The sequence below is a fragment of the Sturnus vulgaris genome, unplaced genomic scaffold (genome assembly GCF_052056855.1).
Source record: "Sturnus vulgaris isolate bStuVul1 unplaced genomic scaffold, bStuVul1.hap1 Scaffold_194, whole genome shotgun sequence".
NCBI lineage: Eukaryota > Metazoa > Chordata > Aves > Passeriformes > Sturnidae > Sturnus > Sturnus vulgaris.
In genome coordinates, this window is record NW_028276164.1 from 6,074,249 (window position 1) to 6,099,438 (window position 25,190).

The window sequence follows — 25,190 nt, forward strand, 5'->3', positions numbered from 1 at the left end:
CATTATCTGTCGTTTTAAGGTGTAGCCACAATTAATTAGCATAACAATGGGAGAAATTCCACAGAAAGAAAAGCGAAGCATTCAACCCCCAACAACAGTTCTCACCCTTCTGAATACAAAATGAACAGAAAATAAATGATGATGATTGTGAAATGGGACTCTGAATGTTTAGCTTTAATATATCAATTGTGTGTAAGTTCTGTTTGCCTTGTTAAGTCACATCCTCTGGCAAGGAAGTTTTTCTGTTCAAAGAACACTGCAGTGGAAGAGGAGGCCAGCTTGGAAAATATTATAATCAAGAGCTAAAAATAAAGTACTTGTTTTTAATATGTTGTTTGGTTGGTTGCTGTTTGTTCATGGGGTTTTTGTCGGCCTTTGAAAGCGACCCCTTGGATAATAATGTATGCAACAAGTCCTTTTTAAAGGGCAAAACACCTGCCAATTTTGTGATGCAAGACAGAAACAGCTGGAAGGGCTTGAAAATGTGTTCCAGGAACTCGTGATATGACAGCACTGGTGTTGCTTGGGAACTGTTCTTCCTCACCTCCTCCCTCATCTCCCTCATCTCCTCTTGGAGGCTCACAATTACAGCAGAGACATGAGCCTGCATTGGGCCATTGATTATACTCTCAAAATTTCTAAGCTTGTTGGTTGTTGGCAACAGAACCCACTGTCTCTGTTATTATCAGCATTAATTGTTGCAATGAAGGTGGTCTATTGAGATGGCCCCAGGTCTGCCAGATTGCACAACATCTGCCCTGTGCACCTGACCTTGTCAGGGTCATTGTCATGCTGTCCATCCCTCCCAAAGAGCACCTCCAGCACTGCCACTTCTCTCAGCTCTTGGATCCCTTCCTCAAGGGTCTTCCAGCACCTTCTATGGTGGTGCTCCTGCATTCTCTCTCTGTGGACAGACCTCTCTCTCACACTCATTAAAAGCCACTACCAGAGGGAAAGGATGCCTGTCTCCCTTACAAATACCTGGTCCACACCTGAGTCCTGGGTCAAGGATCCCAAATTCCTTGCCTCAGGACCATCCAGTCACACACCTGTACCCATAAGGCCTCACACCTGCAGTAACCAGGTGGTAAAAGCCTCACGGCCTTGTCACTCACTGTCTTTTTGCAGAGTATGGAGACTTTTGTATGACAGGGACTTGGTGATGATCTCAACCTCTGGCTCCCCTGCTGGTTGTGCAGGCCCTCCTTTCTTATCCTTATTTTCTAGGTGTCTTGTTTTCATCTTAGACTTCTTTGTTTCCACAGGGGTGACTATTGCTCTCTGTGAGTGTCCTTGCAGTTCAGCTGGAACCTGGACAGATGTAATGTCTCTGGGTTCCACTGCTGCACCATCAGACTCTCCCTCTTGAAGGCAGGGGGAGTTTCTCACCAGCTGGGGAAAGGTACTCCTTCAGCATCTGGCTCATCTCACACATCTCCTTCACTAAAACACCCACCCAATCCGGGTGTTTCATTTCTGAAGTGGGCTGTGGGGCAGGGTCAGGCTCTGCAGCAGCATCCCAATTTCCTGGGGTAGGTATCAGGGTTGTTATCCAAATCAATCTCCCCTTATCTCTGAATGTTAAATAGAACAGGTTTAACAGGCATATCAGCAACACCAGCCACTGTAAAGGCATTAGTATTTAGAGAAGATTTGAAGCCTTTGAAACCTTTGAAAACTGGTGGGGTGGACCTAAATGGTGAACTGGATGAAGGGAAGGGAGAAAATTTCCCCTGCTGTCACTTCCTCACAGTAAGTACCATTATTGAAGTAAGCCCAAAAACACACAGTTAGAGTTCAATAGCTCTGAATCCATGTACTTACCTTCCAGAGAGACTTAAAACTCCATGAATTCCTCATCATATCAACCCACAAAATGAACTGGATAATGGCCACAGTAGCCTTTGTTATAGGACCCATTTTTAGATAAAGGGCTGCAAATGGGAGAGATGTAGCAGTGACCACGTGCAGCACAAACCATATGGTGCCACCTAAAACACAAAATCAGGTCACTCAAGAACTGTTATTGCTTTTCCAGCCTTTCCACTCAATGCCCACAGGTTCCACTGTTGGGTGCCAAAATCTGTCCTGGTTTGAATAAAAGACAGGTGTGTGCTAGGGAAAGCAGGGCCTTCCCTTGAAATGGAGAAAGCAAATCCCTCCCTCTGAATTAGTGCCATTTTGAAATTAAGGGACTCTCAGGCCAAGATATGGAATGACAGTTCTTTACTAGTATATCTAAGAAGGCAAACAGAACAACAACTCTGGAATTAACAAGAAGCAGAACAGGAACCCAGTTCCAGTCCTTCTGGGCCTCAGGCACTTTTCCCCTGTGCTGCAGTCACCGTCACCGCTGGCAGTGAGCGCTGGCAGATTCCCGGTGGACGGGGCAGATGTGACGATCCCGGCACCTGCAGGGGCTGGGGGTGATGGCAGCTGTGTCCCAGATGGGAAGGGATGGAGGAGAGGCAGGATGCTGGGAAAACAGCAAGCTGAAGCAGGAGGGCGTCCAAGCAGGGCTGCGGGGTCCAAAACAGAGAGGCAGCTCCCGGCGTTGGGATGGTGGGGGGGTAGCAATGACCTTTCTGCTCCGAGAGCCAAAAGCGAGCGAGAGCCAGCAACTGCCCCCCACCCTCCTTTACCTGCTTCCAATCTCACCGTGTTCCCCCTTTCCCTCCCCCCACCCTCCGAGAGAAACTCCCAAAAAAACAGGGATGCCCTCCCTGGTGCTGGGACCCAACCATCAGTGCTTCTTAGCATGTCAATGGGAAAAAAATTCCACAGGCAGAGAGGAAAGGAAAAAAGAACCCCCAACAGACGCTTATCCAGTTCTTCACTGATTTGAGGTTTATCAGCTGTTGCAGACACTGGGATGATGGTACAATGTTTTAATGTTTCGTAATCACCTAATTTCACAAGTGTAATTAATTATATCTGTTATCGGAAATGTTTTGGTTTGTTGTAGCAGAATTATTCCCAATTACTGTAAGTTTTGCTTTTACTACATGTGTGGTTTTGTTTTGAACTTCCCTTCATGTTCACGGCAAGAGTCATGCATGCTGTTTTTAAAACAAGGAAGGGGGAATTAGCTCCTAAATTTATATATTTATAAAATTTTTTTTTGCAATATTTGCACCAAAAAAAAGTAAAATATTTTTATGTAAGGCTCTTCAATTGAATGTACAATGACAAAGTCTAATTAATTAATTAACTTAAGGAGAAGGTATGCATGTGTTTTTATCATCAACAAGTTCAAATAGTCACCTGTTCATTCAGCCAAACATCAATTGCCTCCAAGAAAATGAAGCCCAGTGAGAAGAAAAAGAACCTAATCACCATGCAGCCTTCGTGGCCAGAACAAAACCAGAAGCAGGACTGCCAAGACACGGCTGTGTCTGGAAATTTACAGGCAAATTGCCAACAAAAGCCCTGTGTCATCATCATGGTATAGTGTTCCTACTAACCTTCTTCAGTTATTCCCTGTTCCAGGATCCAAGAGCACATTCAGTGATGTCAAAGATCAACATTTCCAGCTAATGGACTATTTGGACTTTAAAACAATGGTCATTTATTCCCATTTGCCTAGGAGACATTGGACATTATTCTTTTGTTTTCTCATGCTGTGAAACCCTGTGTCAATGACATGATAGAATTTGCTAAGTTTTGTTGATTGTAATCTGTCTTTTTATGTATCTTATCCCATTTCTAACAGATAACCAGTGATAACCTTAATGAGATAACACCCTCACAAGAGAGAGCTATTTTAACATCAGAACATATGAACCTTCTTTGAATTAATGAAAAAGGGTGAGATGTTGCAGTCAGGTAGACAAATTATAAAAGGCTTCATAAAATCAGGTCTTGCTCTCTGCTAAATTAATAGCTAGCCTGTCACTTCTTCTATGTGCAGCTAAGTTACTTGCTTGTTCCCAGGTGAAAACAATCTTAAGCATGAAAACAATTAACACAACAAGCTATTCTGGTAAGAGAACCATTTGCACCTGCAAGAAATAAGAAATCTGTCGTGCTGGGGACAAGGACGTTCATTCCCTTCCAGGAGCCCAATGCCCGGCTGGGGCTCCAGGGCAGGGGGTCCTTGAGCAGCTGCCCCAGAACCTCCGCCAGGGTCTCCCAGCGCAGCCGGAGCCGCTCGGCCTGGGGTCCCCAAAGGCCTCAGCGAGCCCCAAGTCCCTGCCAGGAACCCTCAACTCCCTCCAAGCCAGCATCCCCCACAGCCCCTGCAAGTTCCCCCCATGGCACCGGCCGTGGCCGTGTCCCCACATGTCACTGGCCATGTCCCACCATGTCCTCACCCATGGCTGTGTCCCCACCATGTTTCCATCCCTGTCACTGTCCCCCACATCTCCATCCATGCCTGTGTCCCCCCATGTCCCCACGAATGGCCACGTCCCCCTCCATGTCCCTGTGTCCCCATGTCACTCTCCATGTCTGTGTCCCACCCTGTCAATGTCCCCCCGTGTCCCCACCCATGTCTCAGTTCAGTGTCTTTATTTTTACCCCGTGTTGGATGTTTTAAAGGGATGAAGAGAAATGAAAAGCAAATCAAGGCCAAAATAAAAGAATTTCTGTGTCTGTGCGAGCTGAGGATCCACGTGCTTGGGAGGGAGGGAGGGAAGAACATTTTTGGAGGAGTTTCCACCCCACTGTCTCCAAAATCTTGGTCTTTGCCCCAGTCCATCACCATTTGGCTGCAGAAGACACCCTAGAGTAATAGGAAATCAAAATCCTGGAATCACTGAGGTTAAATGTAGTAGTTTTGGTTTCTTAATTTGAATTTTTTTGTTGTGAGAGAGGATTAAGAAGTAGACAAAAACCAGCTTTTACTTTAAATGGTATAAAGATAAATTTTATTACTAGAAACTATATGAAAAAAAAACTTAGAAGAAAACTTTAGTCTACTGCTTTTTCTTCCATACATTTTTTTTAATACTAAAAACGTACAAAAACAACTCAGTCTACCATCTCTAAAATAGTTTTTTACTCATTTACTTGAAAGAGGAGACTTTTTTTCAGTCTATGGAGATTCCTCCACAAGAAAACGGATTCTTTTTGTTTTGATGTTACAGTGATTAGCTTCCCAGGAGAATGAAAATCTGATTACTATCTAAAAATCCTTTATACAGACTAACAGTTTTTCTCATAACTTTTATTGAGGACTATATTAACTTCTGATGCACAGTTTAAGGATTATAACAGTTGAAAAAAAACTTACTTTATTTTTTAAAATAGAGTTTTTCCTTTTTCTTTTTTTTGGGGGGAGAGCAGGGGTTTTCTATTACTAAAACCTAGGAGATTACTGCAATTTTTACATTTGTTTACTTTAATATTAATGCTTTTCTTTATATGTACAGTTAGAACAGTCATATTCACTTCAAAATATTTTTACATGTTTTAGAGGAAACAAGAGTTTTTTCTCCATAGTTTAAAAAAAAGAGAAATGTTAGTTCACGACTTTTCTCCTTTCTTTATTTCGAATTTAACGTTTCTTTTTGTTTGATTTCGGTGTTTTTATATTGTTTCTGTGTGTATCACTATTAGGGTGGTTTTTTTTGTTTGTTTGTTTCGTTGGTTTTTTTGTTTGTTTGTTTTCTTTTGATTTGTTGGGTTTATTTTTGTTTGTTTTTTGGGTTTTTCTGTTTGTTTCGGTTTTGTGTTTTTGGGTTTTTTTCGATCATCCAACACCGATCCTCCCATGGGGGATGGAGCTGGAGCAGAGCACGAAGCTCTTCCCACACTCGGGGCACTCACAGGGCTTCCCTTAGTGGAGCCTCCGCTGGTGTCGGGTCAAGTGAGAGGTCCTGGAGAAGCTCTTCCCACACTCAGGACACTCGTAGGGCCTCTCCCCAGTGTGGATGCGCCGGTGGACAGTGAGTTTGTCGTTGCGTTTGAATCCCTTCCCGCAGTCGGGGCAGCGGAAGGGCCTCTCCACTGTGTGAATCCGCTCATGTCTGAGGACATGGGAGCTGGTCTGAAACCTCTTCCCACACTCAGGACACTCGTAGAGCCTCTCCCCGGTGTGGATGCGCTGGTGGCTTCTCAGGGCAGAGCTCCACCCAAAGCTCTTCCCACATTCCAAGCAGGTGTAGGGCCGTTCCCCTGTGTGGATCACCTGGTGCTTCATCAGAGTTGAAATAGTCCTGAAGCTCTTCCTGCATTTCCCACACTCATAGGGCTTTTCCCCTGTGTGGATCTTCTGGTGCTGCATCAGACCAGAGATGATGCTGAAGCTCTTCCCACATTCCCCACACTCGTAGGGCTTCTCCCCAGTGTGGATCATCTGGTGTCGGATCAGCCTGCACCTGTAGTTGAAACCCTTCCCACATTCCAAGCACTTGTGGGGCTTCTCCCCTCCAGGAGGCTTCTCCACCAGCTCTGAGCTCTGCCTGGATCTCCGTCCGCCTTCCCGGCTCAGGGAGGGTCTTTCCTCCTCGCAGCTCCCTGGGCTGGGTTTGCAGCCCCTCTTCCTGTGGGATCCCTGGGACTTTTCCTCCTCCTCCATCCACCCACGCCTTGGGAATGACAAATCCTGGTTTGGAGGAAAACACAAGAGAGCACCTTGGGCTATCAAAGTGCAACACAGGAAGACATTGGGCATCTTGTGTCTATAAGAACCTCTAAAACACAACGATTCAGCACAAAAACTATCCAAACATCAAGACACAGATAAAAAACTCCCCAGAAAATAAGTTTCAGGCAAAATTCCTTCCAAAAGATAAGGATTGAGCCCCTGCAAAAAAATAAAGCACCAACATTTAGGCCAATAAAGCTGACAAACACCAAGATTCACTGGTGAAAATCATGGATGGTCCTCTTCTGTCACCTGCTACATGCTGGGGGAGGAACGCTGCTGGGGTTGGGGCAGAGGCTGCAGATACAGGGAGGAGTGGAACATTGTGCTGCTTCCCATTTCTGCTCCGCCTCTGGTGTCCCTATTCTTCCGCACACTCCTCTTCCTCCCATTATTCCTCTTTCTCATGCACAATCCCACCTGCTCCTCCCACAGGCATCGTTTGACCATTTTGTTCTTCAACCCTGCTTCTCCTTCCCTTCTCCTGCTGCCCCCAGGCCCAGCACCCACTGCCGGCTCCCTCTTCCCCCCAAACCCACAGCATCCCAGCGCAGGGGCAGCGATGGAGCTGGGGCAGCTCGGGCTGGGGCAGCGCTGGGCTCTCGGCCGCTCCCGCCCGCACTCGCTCCCCACTGCAGCCGCTGCCGCCACCACAGCGCGGGGGGGCCCGGCCTTGGCGCTCCCCCCTCCCACCTCCCCAAATTCCCCTGCCGGGGGGCGCTGGAGCCAGGAGACAGACGAGTGACAGATCAGGGGGACTGGGAAGAGTCGGCAGCCAGAGAGCACTGAAAATCTCAGCAGTGACTACAGTGGCATCTTCGGGGACTAAACATGGCAGGGTACCCATGGAGGGTAGAAAGGGAAAGCCAAGAAGGGATCCTGGCCAAAGGGATGATGATCCCAAAATATCTCTGAAGGGTCCCTTGGGAGCATCTTGAGGAATTTTGCACATTCTCCCAGAGGTAATCAAGGACAGGGACACTCACGGGGGCAAGCAGGGAAGTCCAGAAGAGATTTAGACAACAAGGGATGGATGCTGTTTGTTTTCTGGGAAGGGATTGGGTGAAAGGGGAGTGTGCAGGAATATGGTTCAGTCAAGATGCAGCAGGAGCAATCTATGGGGGAAGAAAAAGAATGATGGAAAAGAGGAGGAAGAGAAAAATACTGAGGATGGGGATGTTTTTCAGCAGGCTCTTATCCTCAGAAGTTGCCAGCTGATGCAGATCCTTTGTATCCCCGGTTGCCAGGACAGGCACACAAGGAGGTCAGGATTGCAGGGGGTTTCTCTGTGCTGGGCAGCGGCAGGAGCGGGCGCAGAGGGGCGGCACCGGGAGCACGGGCTGGGGGCCTGTGGGGAGCTGCGGGGCCGGGCCGGGGCTGTGGGGCAGCCGGGGCTCAGCGCCGGGCGCTGCCTGAGCCCAGCACCCCCCGGCAATTGCAGGCCCGGCAGTGGCCCCCGGCCCCCAGGAGGCTGCGGGACGCCCCGGCCGCTGCCCGGCCCCGTGGAGCTGCCGGCCCTGCCCGCCGGGGGGGCCGCGTTTGGACACTGCGGCAGGACAGGCACCGGCTCTGGGATACGGGCTGGCCACGGCAGCCACAGCACAAGGAGCAGCAGCACAAAGGAACAGCTGGGAAATGGGCATTGGACGTGCAAGCATCGAGATCAGCTTTTAAGCGTTTTCCTTGGGTCACTGCAGAAAGGAATGATTTAGCAGAAAGCTCAGCAGCTGTCAGAGGATGAGCACCCCCAGGCACTGAGGGGGCTGCAGGAGGGGCAGAAGAAGCCCCTGGAGCACTTGGTCACAAAGACACAGCAGGGGAATGCAAGAAGGGAGGAGGAAAAGGCCAAGGGGAAGGCAAAGGCCATGGCAGAGTTTCTACAGCCCCTGAGGGATGAACCCCAGGGCCCAAGGGGGCCCCAGCACCCAGGGGCTCTCACATCCTTACACCATCTTCAACCAGGTGCCCTCCTCACACTGACACCATTCAGGAATTGATGGCAAAGATGCTTTCTGGGGATGCCCACTCACACAGGATGGTAAACTGAATTTTGACTTTGAGTGGGAAGAAGAGGTAGAAGGGAAAATGGGAAAGACATGGACGGTCCTTCTGCAGGGATGCACGGAAGCACCAGCCTTATTGGGGCAAGCCTTGCAGAAAATATCACAAGAATTTACCCCACCCCCAGGGATTGGGTTAATGCAGGATGTGGATGACTTGCTGCAATCAGGAGGACAAGAAGTGGCAGAAGAAGCCTCTGTGAAATGGCTGAATGTTCAGGCTAAAAAGCATTTTTGTCTATTTGAAATAAAAGAGGAAATGATGGAGAAAAGGGTTAAATATTTGGGACATATTTTGACTGAGTGTTTGTGGTGTATTGACCCAGAGAGGGACCAGGGAATCTCAGAAGTAATCCAGGACTAAAAAGGAGCTGTAAGAATTCTGAGGATTAATAGGAAATTGCAGGACCTGGATTGAAGATTCTCTGCTCTAGCCACAACATTGTATGACTTTTTAAACTCAAATATCCTCAGTGTTGTGGTATGGACAGGAGAAAAGGAAAAAAACCTGAGAAAATGAAAAATAACAAAATGATTGGACCACCAGCTACGTCTCCTCCAGACTGAGAAAAAGAAATTTGAATTCTATGTGTGTTATAAGTGTACATTATATTATTGAGTTTTTGCAAATATTAAAATGAATGCCATATGCTGGAAAATACTGTTGTATGAACATAGTTTCTCTTAGTTCTGCAATTAACAAAACTTATAAATACAAATAAATATACATAAATAAACAAAAGTTAAAATTAGTTGTGTGATAAATATATTTTTGTTGCAGTATAATGTCATAATCTTATGTTCATGTAACAAACTTGGAGAATGGCAATAAAGATAATCAGGAAATTCTTCACATTCTTGGAATTATGGGACACCAAAACCCCAGGAAAGGAAAAAATAATGATTTACAGGTTGGAGGGGAATGATTCTGAATAATGCATGAAGGTCTATGAATATGCAACATGTTGCTGCATTTAGGAAGTGTTTTCTGAGTCAGTGTGTGCCCTTGGCTGAAGGCCAAGCATCTGGCCATTATAACCTTTGGCCAGAGCCAGGGCAGATATTCAATTCTCTCCCTTGGAATTGATCTTTGCAATTCCTTACCCTGGGAATTCTCCACCTAGTGCGGGCTGGAGATAAGGGATGGATATTTCAAGCAGTCTGTGGCCAGAATCCTGTCTCTTGTGAAATCTCTGCCACAGGAAGCTGGGCTGGCACAGAGCCTGCCTTGGCACTTTGCTGTTCACAGCATCCACCCAGGACTCTGCCTCTCAATTACACTCACACACTGGGCTGCCTGCGATTCCACTGTTGGAAAGTATACCACATTTAAATTTTTTTTTATATTCCATTTTACTAGCCAGGCTCGGTTTGCCTTTCTCTCAGGAAAGAAATTTTAAAAGGTTTTTTTTAAGAGATGTTGCACCACTCAACAGAGATGAGTTTAACATCTCAACAGACTGGGAATAGCCCAAAAGATTCCCACAAAGATAACAACATTCAACAAAACATCAAGGAAACATCAGCAAACATCAAGGAACACCCAACCCAGACACTGCCCCGGCATAGATGGAGACACCTGGTCTGGAAAAGACTGAGAAGGAAATCCAGGAATGTGGATCTAATTAACATCAGAAGAGGAGAAATCTGAGTGCAATAGGAAACCAAATACTAAGAACTACACAACCTGGAAGCAATAAACACTAAACCAATGGACTACAATGGGTTCAGACTGTAAAAAGTTAAGGAAAAATCTAGTAAAACTCACATCTCATGCAATGATTTTTTCCGCACACTCGGGCTATGTGTGGATGAAATTATTTCTGCTGCACATCCTGACCACAATCAAGTAATGCCTTGACTCTCTAACACTAAAGGTATTTTTGGAGAGTTTTTGATTTTCCCTGCATTTTCAGTAACAAGATTGCACCATTAGAAAAATTCTGCATAACAATCCTTCTCTTATATTGTCAGTTAGGTTTGGACTAGAGTTGTGACAATTTTTACTCTTAGGAGTAGAACTAGAAAAAACTTGATTGCATTGGAATATTTTGTACATATCTCTGGGTGGCTCTTAATGATGGCAGAATTTCAGAATGGGTTTTTCGATGCTCACATTTAGGTTGCATTTTGAAAAACTAGAAGAGTATTAATGGTGGGGCTTTAAGGCATAAACAGCTCATACAAAATCGTTAAAAAAAAAGAGAAAGAAAAAAAGCAGATTGTGGGGGTGCACCTGTGCATCACCTAAGGGCTGCTCTGTAACAGAAGCATCGGTTCCAGGCAGAGCCAGGACAGGAACTTTAGAAATGCAAATTAACACTGATAGGGCAATGTGTGCACAATGAACCAGGATGATCTTCATGCCTGGGGGAGGAATTGGGCTGATTCCCTCTGCCCCTCACCCTTGCACAGATGGAATTTGCACAACTAAAGGCAGAGCCCATAGTGAGGATATCTGACTGCAACAGAAATTGGTTAAGCTGCAAAGGGAAACAGCAAACGGAGAATGTTGGGAAAAATTCATGAAAAAAAGCGGGGGGGAAATGATCCCTCTCCTCACTCCAACACGTGCTGCCACTGTCCAGGTTATATAGGGTACATCAGAACAGTGTTTACTTGCCCAGAGAAATCAGTTTGGAATTCAAGTATTTGATGATTTAATTAGAAAAAAGTGGTCAATTGATTCTTCTCCGGCTAGAGGGAGCACCCAAAAATAGGAAAAAGATGAAGAGACACCAGAACAAATCCTACAACACCATGGAGTAGCCCTTGGAAACCCTAACGAATTCATATCAAGATATAGAGAATCCATCCATAATTTGAGTGGCATAATTAGGTTAAAAACTGTCCTTGAAATAATAACCAAGCAGACAGCTCCAGCTCCTGACCTTCCTGCCGACCAAACCACTGACATGAGGAATGAGACATTTCACCATGGGATGGGATCAGATTATCTATTAAAAGAGGGAGCCGGACTTTGTGGGAAATTAATTACTCAAATTGCTGTTAGCGACTAGATGATAACCGAAAAGTGGTTAAACAGATAACAAAGGAAATAAGAAATTAGCTCATGTACCAGTCCAAACAGGGAAAGGATGGGAATGGGACACGTTTTCGTGGTTCCCTGGCAGACCGTGGCTTAAAGAAATGCTGCTCCTCCTCTGACGTGCTGCAGCAACTCTCAGCTTTTTACCATGCACGACACCTTGCGTCAAACAGGACGCAGGAAAAGAGATTGAGACAATGGAAATTAAAAGTTCGTAAGCGCTATGCTTGAGAAAATGAGAGAAGGAGGGATTGAAAGCAGTAAGATTAATATCGTAGTAGGGGTGCATATTAACGAGGACATGGAGTAGGTGGATCGGGAACTCTGAACCTTCCAAGTTCCTCACCCAGAGGGGAATGGGAGAGGGAGATGCAGACGGGAAAATGAGGATAAAAAGGAGGCTGCGCTTTAGAGACCGCATGGCAAATGCCGCATGGCCTCTCTCTTTGTTCATCAATAAAGTCACTTTTACAGGACTCCTCTGTCTCCTGCGGGCACACAAACCTCTGGCCACGGGAATTTTCCCGCACAGCCCCGGGCACAGGGCAGACACCTCTGTCCCACCCACAGCAACCGGGACGAGCCAGCGCTGCTCCGGCACCGGCTCCTGCCGAGGCCCCAGCGGGAAGGAGACCGCGGGCAGCCGCTCCCGCAGCGCCCTCAGCCCAGCGCCAACACGGGCCGGCACCGGCACAACCAACCCGCCAGAGCCCCCTGCCGCCCCCTCGGCCCGCAGCGAGCCCCGAGCCCCCGCACAACCGAGCGCGGCTCCCACCTGCGCTGGGGCCGCCTCCGAGCTCCGCCGCCGCCTCCCCGGGCTCCGGCCGCTGCCGCCGCTGCCGGGCCCGCACAGACGCTGCCACAATGGCGCCTTTGCTGCTCTGCCCAATCAGCGCGCGACAACCAGGAGTGACATTGGCACAATCAGCCAATGGCAGCGAGGGCCGGGCTCTGCACACGGCCCAGCCTCGGCCCGCGCTCTCAGGGCCCCCCGGGCTGTGGGAGGGCAAAGGCGGAGATGAGGAACAGCCCTGGAACGGGCCCGGGCCCGAGCCGCCATTGGCCTGGAAACACAAACAAAGTTCTCCGCAGCTCCCGGCACGCCTTTCCCAGCCCTGCGTGTTCGCTGGCTCCGGCTCAGCGGGCAGCCCTGGAGTCTCACTTCTCCTACCCCTAATTAGGAGCGTCAGTGCATGGCTTTGATTTCCCCACAATGGGAAAACTGCTCCAAACCCCTGTGGATGAGTGGAGGGGAGAGATTGCTGGCAAAAACTCCAGAAACTCAAAGCAGGACAATGAGAAGTAAATGAAGACCCTTCAAACCAGCTTTCCCTCACCCCTCCCTCCTTCCAGCTGCACCTCTTACCTCGGCAGTGCAGGGTGGGACAAACAACGCTCACTTTTTAACATTTTATGAGGTTTATTAAATCTTAGCATGAAAATACAACAAGAGACTGAGAAAGGAGAAAAATCAGCACTGGAAGTACAGGACTAAACCCCCACGTGCTCACCTACAGAATGGATGTTCTGCCTTTTATGGCCCTGGGCCCTCCCAAAGTCTTGTCGCCGAATTCCTTCTCTGCCATCCATTGCTGGAGACTCCTTTCTTACATCTGCACTGGAGGTCAGGTGTAGGAACAAGCCGGCCCTCCCCAAATGCCCCCAGTACCTGAGCCATGTTGTGACAACAATGCAAGGGGGAGGGGAAAGAGGACTATGGGAGGATATATTACAATAACATCACTATACATCCACAAAACTTATCTTAACATACACACACTGTTCATCCTTTAATTGTGAGAGCCAACCACCACATTGCTCATCTGTAACAACAGCGACTGCACTGGCCCCCCTAGATCAGAGGGGGATGGAGCCAGAGCCAGTCCACCCGAATCGGTGAGGGCAGAGACTACCCCCTGCCCACCTGGGTATTGCATCAGCCCAATACATATTTACAAAAGGCTATACATATTCCAACACTTAAACTGAGTTTCTCCCCTATCCTACCTTTTTCAAGCATGTGCAGTTTTCCCAGTCCTCATCATTTGTTACTTTTCAATACATTCAACAGGTGTGAATTCCTTCATTGGTTAAATGTTAACATTACAACAACTCCTCAGCAACATTCACAACACAACATTTGCATTAAAAGATCTCTAAACTTTAGGAAAACTTCTTTTACGGAAGTCAACCTTATGAAACACATAGTATTCCCTCTAACAATTGCTAAAGCCGACAGTATAATATATTTATCACAGTGATCTTGAGTTCAGAGCCAGGATTGGGCTAGGGAGTGTGACTGGGGCTGCCATTGGGCTTAGGACTAAGAACAGTGTTGGCCTTAGGGCAGGAATTGGGGCTGAGCTTGGGAATTCAAGCTAAAGCTGGCATTGGAGTGTGGGCTGGCACTCAAAGCTGCACTTAGGGCTTGAGACTGCCATTGGGATTGGGCTTAGAGTTGCAATTGGGGCTGGCTTTGGGCATAGGGCTAAACGTGGCATTTGGTTTAGGGCTGAGCATGTGGTAGGGTCTGGAATTGGGGCTGGGCTTTGCAGTTAGAGATGGGTTTTAGATTAGAGCTGGAATTGGGGTTAAGGCTAAATGTGCCATTTGCCTTAGGCCTGGCCTTGAGATTGGCTCTGGGGCTGCACGAGTCTGGCACTGGGATGAGATTAAATCCAGGAGAGTGAGTGTGTCTCAACATGGAGTGAGACTGAGATCAGGATCAGGATGAGCTTTGGGACCGAGTGCACGCCCAGACGGACAGGGGAGATGTCACTGCAGGATGTCCCTGGCATCGTCACAGCCCTGCTCAGGCACCACCAAAAGGCAGCAGGAGCTGGCTGGTCCAACATCCAGGTGCTCCCAGCACCGAGAATATCCCTCTGTCCAGTCCCTTGGGCTGTCCTGGACAGGCTCCCTCCGGGCTCTTTGTCACCTCCTCGATGGCAGAGCATGGGATATTGAGTGGCTTCTAGGACCCTGCAGAGTCCTTGAGGAGGGCAAGCCTTGCTTAGCAACAACCAAATTCTCTCCCTGTCATACACAGCATTCCCATCCTGCATCCAATCCCATCCCTGTGCCACTTTCTGGGAAGAAATGAAGCCCAGTCAAATCCAGAACAGTGGGAACTTTCAGACAGTTCTTGAGAAAATCCTCATTTATTTAACACTAATGTTCCTAAGAAATCAGATCTTGATCTGTAAAAACATTCCTGGTAGTCCAGCTTTGCTTTCAAGGACCTGTAATTGTCTGTCGGGAAGGCAGCTTTTGTTGTGAGAACCGGTGATTGGCGGGAAGAATGGGACTAAGAGCAAGGAAGGAATTCACTAGGGGAAAAAGAAATGGAAATATGTCAACAGATAGACCCTTAAATAGCCCCCCGGGAAGAAAACTAGCCGGGTGGAAATATGACTCCAACACCAAAGAACTTAAGATGATATAGAGTTGTGTAATAGAATAGACTAAGAGAGTAATTAAGTCCAAATATGTTTACTGGTCGAGGGATGAGTCGCATGAGCAAAGGATATGTCAGGTTTTAAACATCCATGTAAAAGCTAAAGAACAGCTCTTGTACAGATGTGGGAGAGGGGATTTCTCACTGAAAAACCTTTCTAGCTCTGGCCTCTCAGTCCTGAATCTCAAGGGAAAGCTACTCTGCACCCCATTCCCTACAAACAGAAAATCCTGGATTTGGGAAAAACACTGGCTTGGGGTGTGCTTTCTTTTCCTCTTCTCTTTTGCTACCTCCTGACTTTTCTCTCTCTCTGTGAACATTAATTTTGCTGTACACTTTCCCTCTGATAATTGAACTGCTTACCACATCAAATGTAACAGTTGTTCTTCACCCAAATTAAACACAAGAAGGTGCTACTTCTCTTTCATGTTGAAATCAGAGCTTGAATGCAGTGATTTCAAAGTGAATAAATTACCTTTCCCTCTTTCAGTCTGAAATGAGCTACTGCCACCTGCACTTGCCCTTCCCTTCCTCTCCTGAACCACCGAGCAGCCCCACTGGGATGGCAGGAGCTGGGCCTGGGAACTGCTGCCTTTGGAGTTGCATCTCCTCCTCCCGTGGCCGCTGCTCAGAGCCCAGAAGTGCTCTGAGAACTTGAAGTTGTGGCAGCTGGGTTAGAGCCTACATGGGAGGAGGAGAAGGTTCACCAGAGCCCTTCTCCTGCCGTGCCAGGTCCAGGGCAAGGAGTGCAATGGAAGCCAGCCAATGTCCAAAGCCCATCTGCTCTGCCAGTTCCTGTGGGAATGAGCTGCTGCAGAGGGGAAGATTTGGGTGGGAATGTGGTTCTCTAAGAAGGCCATAACTAAATGCTTGCATGGGGGTTTTGGCTTCTGGAGCAGTGGGGCAGGGCTGTGGTTGGTTCCTACCCCTCCATCCCATGATGATGTAAGGGGTGAGGGATGCCATGTGTGCTGTGCACTGGCAGTGATCCTCAAGAAATCCTTCTAATCCTCTCCTTCAAACTAGTCAAGCTCCTGGAAATGACAGGACAGAAAAAAAAAATAAATAAAAAGGTGCTCAGTTTTGTGCCCTCCTGCCCTTGTGGGGTGAGGGGCAGGAGGCAGAGGTCCAGCTTGGTCTCTGTTTGACCTTTCCTTTGAGACAACACTGTCTGCTCCCACCACAAAGGCTCAGAGGGTGCTCTTTGCCCCCACCAGTGGGAAGTGGCTCTGCTGACCCCACTAAGAGTGCTGGAAGATGAGTCTGTGAACTAAACAGTTGAATATTGCCTAGAGGGGGGTAGCAGGCAGTAGATGTGCCACCATTCTCTTTCCAGGAACCCACTGGGAGTACTTGAACTATCGACGATGAGAGAGAGACGGGGACACTGAATGGTGATCAAAATCCAATTTTTACTGAGCACTACATGTGCTTATATACCATTTACAGGAAGGCTGGTAATATTTTACTGCAATCATATAGACAAACCTTACATAGACAAACTCTCACATAGACAAACTTTACATTTGGACTTAGTAAAATCTTATTTCCCATAACCCAGACTTGATCCAGTCCTCTTGCATTCAGGTCTCTGTTTGCTCTTGCCAGGCATCCTCGTTGTCAGGCTGCATTTGCTGATTGAATCTGCAGTACTATCAGTCTCATTTGCATTACCCATATCCACACCTCCCCCGTTTCTTTTAACTAAAAATACACTCTTAAGCGATTTGTCTATTAAATTCTTAACACACTGTAAAATACAAGGAATAACTACTACAATGCATAATATGATGCCTAATACATACAAACCTATTTGAACTAAATTCCTGACCCAGCCAGTGAGTCCCCAGTGCCCTAAGAGCCAGTTCAGCCAGTCGTACCCATGATCTACCCGAAGTTTATTGACACCTTCTTTCAGGGCTTGAATGCTGGCATAGATGGGCTGGGAGTGGTCAGAAAGGTTAAGGCAACACATCCCATCGAATTCCTCAGCCACAGGCGGCGGCGGAGCTCGGAGGCGGCCCCAGCGCAGGTGGGAGCCGCGCTCGGTTGTGCGGGGGCTCGGGGCTCGCTGCGGGCCGAGGGGGCGGCAGGGGGCTCTGGCGGGTTGGTTGTGCCGGTGCCGGCCCGTGTTGGCGCTGGGCTGAGGGCGCTGCGGGAGCGGCTGCCCGCGGTCTCCTTCCCGCTGGGGCCTCGGCAGGAGCCGGTGCCGGAGCAGCGCTGGCTCGTCCCGGTTGCTGTGGGTGGCACAGAGGTGTCTGCCCTGTGCCCGGGGCTGTGCGGGAAAATTCCCGTGGCCAGAGGTTTGTGTGCCCAAAGGAGACAGAGGAGTCCTGTAAAAGTGACTTTATTGATGGACAAAGAGAGAGGCCATGCGGCATTTGCCATGCGGTCTCTAAAGCGCCGCCTCCTTTTTATCCTCATTTTCCCTTGGCATCTCCCTCTCCCTTTCCCCACTGAGGCTGAGGTACTTGGCAGGTTCAGAGTTCCCGATCGCCTACTGCATGTCCCTCTTAATATGCACCCACACTACGATATTAATCTTACTGCTTTCAATCCCTCCTTTTCTCATATTCTCAAGAATTGCCTTTACAAACTTTTAATTTCCATTGACTCAATCTCTTTTCCTGCATCCTCTTTGGCGCAAGGTGTCTTCCATGGTAAAAAGCTGAGAGTTGCTGCAGCACGTCAGAGGAGGAGCAGCATTCGTTTAAGCCATGGTCTGCCAGGGAACCACGAAAATTTGTCCCATTCCCATCCTTTCTCCGGAATACGAGATATTTTCATATTTCCTTTGCTATCTGTTTCACCACTTTTCGGTTATCATCTGTTTGCAAACAGCCGTTTGCGTCATTTAATTTTCCACAAACTCCTCCTTCTTCTGTAAGTAGATAATCTGATCCCATCCCATGGTGAAATGTCTCGTTCCTCATTTCAGCGGCTTGGTCAGCAGGAAGGTCAGGAGCTGGAGCTGTCTGGTTGGTTATTATTTCAAGGATACTTTTAAACCTAATTATGCCACTCAAATTACGGATTGATTTTCTGTGTCCTGATATGAATTCGTTAGGGATCCCAGGGGCTGGTCCATGGTGTTGTAGCATTTGTTCTGGTGGCCGTTCATCTTTTTCCCTTTTTTGGGTGCTCCCTCCTGCCACGGCTGCATCAATTGACCACTTCTATCTTATGAAATTACAAAATGTTTGGATTCCCAACTGATTTCTCTGGACTAGCAAAAACACCTCATTGCTTTGGGGAGAGGGATGATCCCCCCACACACACTTTTTTTTCATGAAATTTGCTCAATATTCTCCGTTTGCTGTTTCCCTTTGCAGCTTAACCAATTTCTGTTGCAGTCAGATATCCTCACTCTGGGCTCTGCCTTTAGTTGTGCAAATTCCATCTGTGCAAGCAGGCAGAGCTGGGGGTGAGGGGCAGATGGACTCAGGGAAATTCCTCCCCCTGGCAAGAAGGCCCTTGGGCATTGTCCACACTTTTCCAGAGCAATGTTAATTTGCATTTCTAAAACTCCTCTCCTGGCTGCCTGGAACTAGGATTTTCTTCCAGAGCAGCCTTTAGGTGATTCACACGTCCACCCTCACAACCTGCTTTATTTTTCGTTATTTTTTTTAACGATTTTTTATTAAGAGTTTATGCGTTAAAGCCTCACCATTAATACTCTTCTAGGTTTGCAAAATGCAACTTAAAGGTGAGCTTCTAAAGATCCATTCCAAAATTCTGCCGTCATTAAGAGCCACCACAAATATATAGAAAAATATTCCAATGCAATCAAGTCTTTTCTGCCTCTTCTCCTAGGAGTAAAATTGCTTGTCACACCCCTGGCCCAAACCTAACTGACAATCTAAAAGTAGGATTAATGTGAAAAATTTTTCTCACGGTGTAATCTTGTCACTGAAACTGCAGGGACAATAAAAAACTCTTCAGTAATATCTTTAGTGTTAGAGAGTTAAGGCATTGCTTGATTCTGGTCAGGATGTGCAACAGAAATAATTTCATCCACACATAGCCCGGGTGTGCAGAGAAAATCATTCCATGAGATGTAAATTTTATTAGATTTTTCCTGAAATTTTACAGTCTGAACCCATTGAAATCCATTGGTTTAGTGTTTATTGCTTCCAGGTTGTGTAGTTTTTAGTGTTTGGTTTCCTATTGCACTCAGATTTCTCCTCTTCTGATGTTAATTAGATCCACATTCCTGGATTTCCTTCTCAGCCTTTTCCAGACCAGGTGTCTCCATCTATGTTGGGGCAGTGTCTGGGGTGGGTGTTCCTTGATGTTTGCTGATGTTTCCTTGATGTTTTGTTGAATGTCGTTCTCTTTGTTGGTATCTTTTGGGCTATTCCCAGTCAGTTGAGATGTTAAACTCATCTCTGTTGAGTGGTGCAACATCCCTTAAAAAAAACCTTTTAAAATTTCTTTCCTGAGAGAAAGCCTCACTAGTAAAATGGAATGTTAAAAAAATTTAAATTTGGTATACTTTTCAACAATGGAATCGCAGGCAGCCCAGTGTGTGAGTGTAATTGAGAGGCAGAGTCCTGGGTGGATGCTGTGAACAGCAAAGTGCCAAGGCAGGCTCTGTGCCAGCCCAGCTTCCTGTGGCAGAGATTTCACAAGAGACAGGATTCTGGCCACAGACTGCTTGAAATATCCATCCCTTATCTCCAGCCCGCACTAGGTGGGGAATTCCCAGGGTAAGGAATTGCAAAGATCAATTCCAAGGGAGATAATTGAATATCTGCCCTGGCTCTGGCCAAAGGTTACAATGGCCGGATGCTTGGCCTTCAGCCAAGGGCACACACTGACTCATAAAACACTTCCTAAATGCAGCAACATGTTGCATATTCATAGACCTTCATGCATTATTCAGAATCATTCTCCCCAACCTGTAAATCACTATTTTTGCCTTCCCTGGAGTTCTGGTGTCCCATAATCCAGGAATGTTCCCACTCAAAGGCAAAATCCAGTTTACCATCCTGTGTAAGTGGGCATCCCCAGAAAGCATCTTTGCCATCAAGGACTGAATGGTGTCAGTGTGAGGAGGGCACCTGGTTGAAGATGGTGTAAGGATGTGAGAGCCCCTGGGTGCTGGGGCCCCCTTGGGCCCTGGGGTTCATCCCTCAGGGGCTGTAGAAACTCTGCCATGGCCTTTGCCTTCCCCTTGGCCTTTTCCTCCTCCCTTCTTGTATTCCCCTGCTGTGCCTTTGTGACCAAGTGCTCCAGGGGCTTCTTCTGCCCCTCCTGCAGCCCCCTCAGTGCCTGGGGGTGCTCATCCTCTGACAGCTGCTGAGCTTTCTGCTAAATCATTCCTTTCTGCAGTGACCCAGAGAAAGTCCTTATAAGCTGGTCTCGATCCTTGCACGTCCAATCGCCATTTCCCAGCTGTTCCTTTGTCCTGCTGCTCCTTGTGCTGTGGCTGCCGTGGCCAGCCCGTATCCCAGAGCCGGTGCCTGTCCTGCCGCAGTGTCCAAACGCGGCCCCCCCGGCGGGCAGGGCCGGCAGCTCCACGGGGCCGGGCAGCGGCCGGGGCGTCCCGCAGCCTCCTGGGGGCCGGGGGCCACTGCCGGGCCTGCAATTGCCGGGGGGTGCTGGGCTCAGGCAGCGCCCGGCGCTGAGCCCCGGCTGCCCCACAGCCCCGGCCCGGCCCCGCAGCTCCCCACAGGCCCCCAGCCCGTGCTCCCGGTGCCGCCCCTCTGCGCCCGCTCCTGCCGCTGCCCAGCACAGAGAAACCCCCTGCAATCCTGACCTCCTTGTGTGCCTGTCCTGGCAACCGGGGATACAAAGGATCTGCAGTAGCTGGCAACTTCTGAGGATCAAATCCTGCTGAAAAACATCCCCATTCTCAGTATTTTTCTCTTTCTCCTCTTTTCCATCATTCTTTGTCTTCCCACATAGATTCTTTCTGCTGCTTCTTGCCTGAACCATATTCCCTGCACTTCTCATCACACCAACAGCATCCATCCCCTGTTGTCTAAATCCCTTCTCGAATTCCCTTATTGCTCCCCTGTGTCTCCCTCTCCTTGATTACCTCTGGAAGAATGGGCAAACTTCCTCAACATGCTTCCAAGGGATCATTCAGAGATATTTTGGGATCATCATCCCTTTGGCCCGGAGCCCTTCCTGGCTTTCCCTTTCTACCCTCCATGGGTGCCCTGCCATGTTTAGTCCCCGAAGATCCCACTGCAGTCCCTGCTGAGATTTTCAGTGCTCTCTGGCTGCCGACTCTTCCCAGCCCCCCTGATCTGTCACTCGTCTGTCTCCTGGCCCCAGCGCCCCCCTGGATGGGAATTTGGGGAGGTGGGAGGGGGGGAGCGCCAAGGCCGGGCCCCCCCGCGCTGTGGTGGCGGCAGCGGCTGCAGTGGGGAGCGAGTGCGGGCGGGAGCGGCCGAGAGCCCAGCGCTGCCCCAGCCCGAGCTGCCCCAGCTCCATCGCTGCCCCTGCGCTGGGATGCTGTGGGTTTGGGGGGAAGAGGGAGCCGGCAGTGGGTGCTGGGCCTGGAGGCAGCAGGAGAAGGGAAGGAGAAGCAATGTTGAAGAACAAAATGGTCAAAGGATGCATGTGGGAGTAGCAGGTGGGATTGTGCATGAGAAGGAGGAATACTAGGAGGAAGAGAAATGTGAGGAAAAGCAGGGACACAGGAGAAGGAGGAGCAGAAAAGAGAAGCAACAGAAGTTTCCATCCCTCCCTCTATCTACAGCCTCACCCCTGCAGCCCCAAGTTCATTGCCCCCCTCCAAATGCAGCAGGTGACCAGAGAGGGGGATCTGTGTTTTTCTGAAGGATGAATCTTGGTGTTTGAAAGCTTTATTGGGGTAAAAGTTGGTGCTTTATTTCTTTTGCGGGGACTGAATCTTTGTATTTCAAGGGGATTTTGGCTGAATCTTGCTTTGTGGGGCGTTTTTGATGTGTATCTTGAGGTTTGGAGGATTTTGGAGCTGAATCTTGGTGTTTGGGAGGTTATTACAGACACAATATGGCCAATAATTTTCTGGGATGAACTTGGGCAAGGGGGAACCGCCAGCTCAAGGCACTCCCCTCTTGTTTTTTCCCCAAACCAGGATTTTTCATTCCCAAGGCGTTGGCAGATGGAGGAGGAGGAAAAGCCCCAGAGATCTCTCTTGAGGAGGGGCTGCAAACCCAGCCCAGAGAGCTGCGAGGAGGAAAGACCCTCCCTGAGCCGGGAAGGCGGCCGGAGATCCAGGCAGAGCTCAGAGCTGGTGGAGAAGCCTCCTGGAGGGGAGAAGCCCCAGAAGTGCTTGGAATGTGGGAAGGGTTTCAAGTGGAGCTCCGAGCTAATCCGACACCAGATGATCCACACTGGGGAAAAGCCCTACGAGTGTGGGAAATGCAGGAAGAGCTTCAGGAGTATTTCTTATCTGATGCATCACCAGGTGATCCACACAGGGGAACGGCCCTACACCTGCTTGGAATGTGGGAAGAGCTTTGGGTGGATCTCTGCCCTGAAATACCACCAGCGCATCCACACTGGTGAGAGGCCCTACGAGTGTCCCCAGTGTGGGAAGAAGTTTCACACCAGCTCCGATCGCCTCAGACATGAGCGGATTCACACAGAGGAGAGGCCCTTCCGCTGCCCCGACTGCGGGAAGGGATTCAACCGCAACTCCACCCTCACTGTCCACCGGCGCATCCACACTGGGGAGAGGCCCTACGAGTGTCCTGAGTGTGAGATGGGCTTTTCTGACAGATCAACCTTTACCAGACACCAATGGAGTCACCACTAAGGGAAGCCTTGCGAGTGCCCCGAGGGTGGGAAGAGCTTCGTGCTCTGCTCCAGCTCCATCCCCCATGGGAGGATCGGTGTTGGATGATCCCCAGTGACCCCCGTTGGGCAGAGCCCTGGTGATCCGTGGTCCTGATGATTCCTGTTGGGTGGAAGGAAGGGGTTGGACAGATTTCTCTCCCTTTTCCTTCTCCCGCTGTGATTTGATTGTTAATAAATTCCCTCGCTGTGCCCAGGCTGGCTCTGTTGTTCCCGTGCCTGTGCTCGGGGCGGGATCTCTCCTGTTCCTTCTCTCACTCCCGGCCCTGTTCTCAGCCAATGAGAGAATGCGATGAAGAAGATTCAGCCAATCAGAGAGAGCAGCTGTGATGACTCACCGGTTGCCGGGCAGACCCGCAGCACCCAGTGTTCCCCACCTGGACCCCACCCTCCCCCCCAGTCACGATCCCCACCCCGGGGTCCCCTCAAGTCCTTTCCTAGTACCCCCCACTAAATGAACTGGGTGTAACTGGGAAGCTTTACTGGGAACACTGGGAGCAGCTGGGCTTAGGCAGAGTTCCAGCAGGGCTGGGGGAGACACACTACCCTCCCAAAATCAGTGTGGGGATGGAGCAGGGGGTCCTGGCCTTCCGTAAGTTCATGGGGAGGGGCTGCGGCCGCTGCCGGCTCAGGAACTCTGTGGGCAGAGAAAAGGGGGTGACACCCGGCTGGAGGTCCCCAGGAGGAGCACACACACTCTGGGGGCGGGGGAATATGAACCCCGGGTCCCTCCCTCACCTTCTTGCACAGGTAGAAGCCGAGCCCCAGTGCCAGGAAGACGAAGCCCAACACGGAGCCACCAATCTCCGTCAGCACATTGCTGTGAGCGGCGTCTGGCGGCATCTCTGGGCGACCACAGGGGTCAGGGCCACCCAAAACCTCTCACGGATATTTCAAGCCTCTCCAAGAATCCTCCCAATCTCCCCCAGACCACCTAGGGCTCCCTGAAACATTCTTCTAATCTCTTCCTGACTTCCTTGGGACCCACCAAAGCCCCTCCTGTCCCTTTCAAAATGCCATAACTCCCTCCCATTTGCCCCCCACTGCCCCAGGACCCCCAAACCAACTCCCAATCCCTTCCCAGCCACACTAGAACTCACGAAGATCCTCCCAGTCTCTTTGCAGCACAACCAACCTCATTCCAACCCCTGCTTTCCAATCCCTGATCTTTTTCCAACTCCTCCAGGCTCACTCAAATCCTTCCCAGTTATACCCAGCACCCCCAGACTCCCTCCCAGTGCTCTCCAGGACCCCTAGAACCCCATCTCACCCTCCCCAGCATCCTTCAAACTCCTTCTCAGCCATTCTAGACCGCCGATCCATTCTCCGATTTTAATCCAGGCTATCTCAAACTCCCTCCCAGTTACTCCCAGCACACGTCAATCCCTCTCCCAGCTCCCCTAGTGCCTCCCCCACGCCGCTCACACTGTGAGATCCGGGCCGTGCTCCAGGCTGATGTGCTCCACCTGGTAGCTGGAGCTGACCCTGTGCCAGGGGGGTTTCCAGAAGCACTAAGAGCTGGTAGAAATCCAGTCCCCATTAGGGACCAGATTGGTGGCCACCACATGCCCCGAGAGCTCCTACTGGCCCTGGAACCATCTCAGCTGGATCTCTGCAAGGCAGAAATCCATCACGGAGCAGAGCAGGCAGCCGGGGCCGGGCTGGGAGCTCGAGGGCCACAGTGAGATGGACACTGGGGAGCGCTGGGAGAGAGCGGGGACACACTGGGATCAGCTGGGGTGGGGACTAGGAGAAATGGAAGAGGGCTGTTGTGGAAGTGAGAGGGACTGGGGATGAAAGTGGAGAAAGTGGGGGAACACTGGGAGAGAGTGGAGTGGATTGGGGAACGGGAGAAAGAGTGGAGGTTTGGGATTGGACTGAAAAGGACTTTGAACAGATTTAGAGGGATTGGGAGTGCACTGGGAGAGAGGGTGGAGGTCTGGGAGTGCACTGGGAATGGAATGGCTGGGGAGCGAGAGGAATTGGGAGGGACTCCAGTGGCACTGGGAATGACCGTGAGGACACTGGGAGAGACTGGGATGGACTGGGAGAGCAACTGGAGTCACTTGGGTTGAGGGGACAGGAGACCCCGGGGATGGGCACAAGAAGGGCTGACGTGTCTCGGGTGATTCCCAGGGAGGTTTTGAGGGACTCCAGGGTCATTCCCAGGGCAGGGCCCGAGGGGACACGCTCTGCCCCACGCTCACCTCTGCGCTCCACGAGGAACGGGCTGGACAACTC

General features: G+C 49.5%; 1 protein-coding gene across 1 annotated transcript in view; it reads right to left on the reverse strand.

Moving 5' to 3' along the window:
- Window positions 1-25,190, reverse strand: part of LOC148218217 (uncharacterized) — a 404,528-nt gene that overhangs the window by 36,445 nt on the left and 342,893 nt on the right. Inside the window, 1 exon segment of the mRNA XM_088157926.1 lies at window positions 6,007-6,324. Coding sequence (XP_088014052.1) covers window positions 6,007-6,324 — 318 coding nt within the window.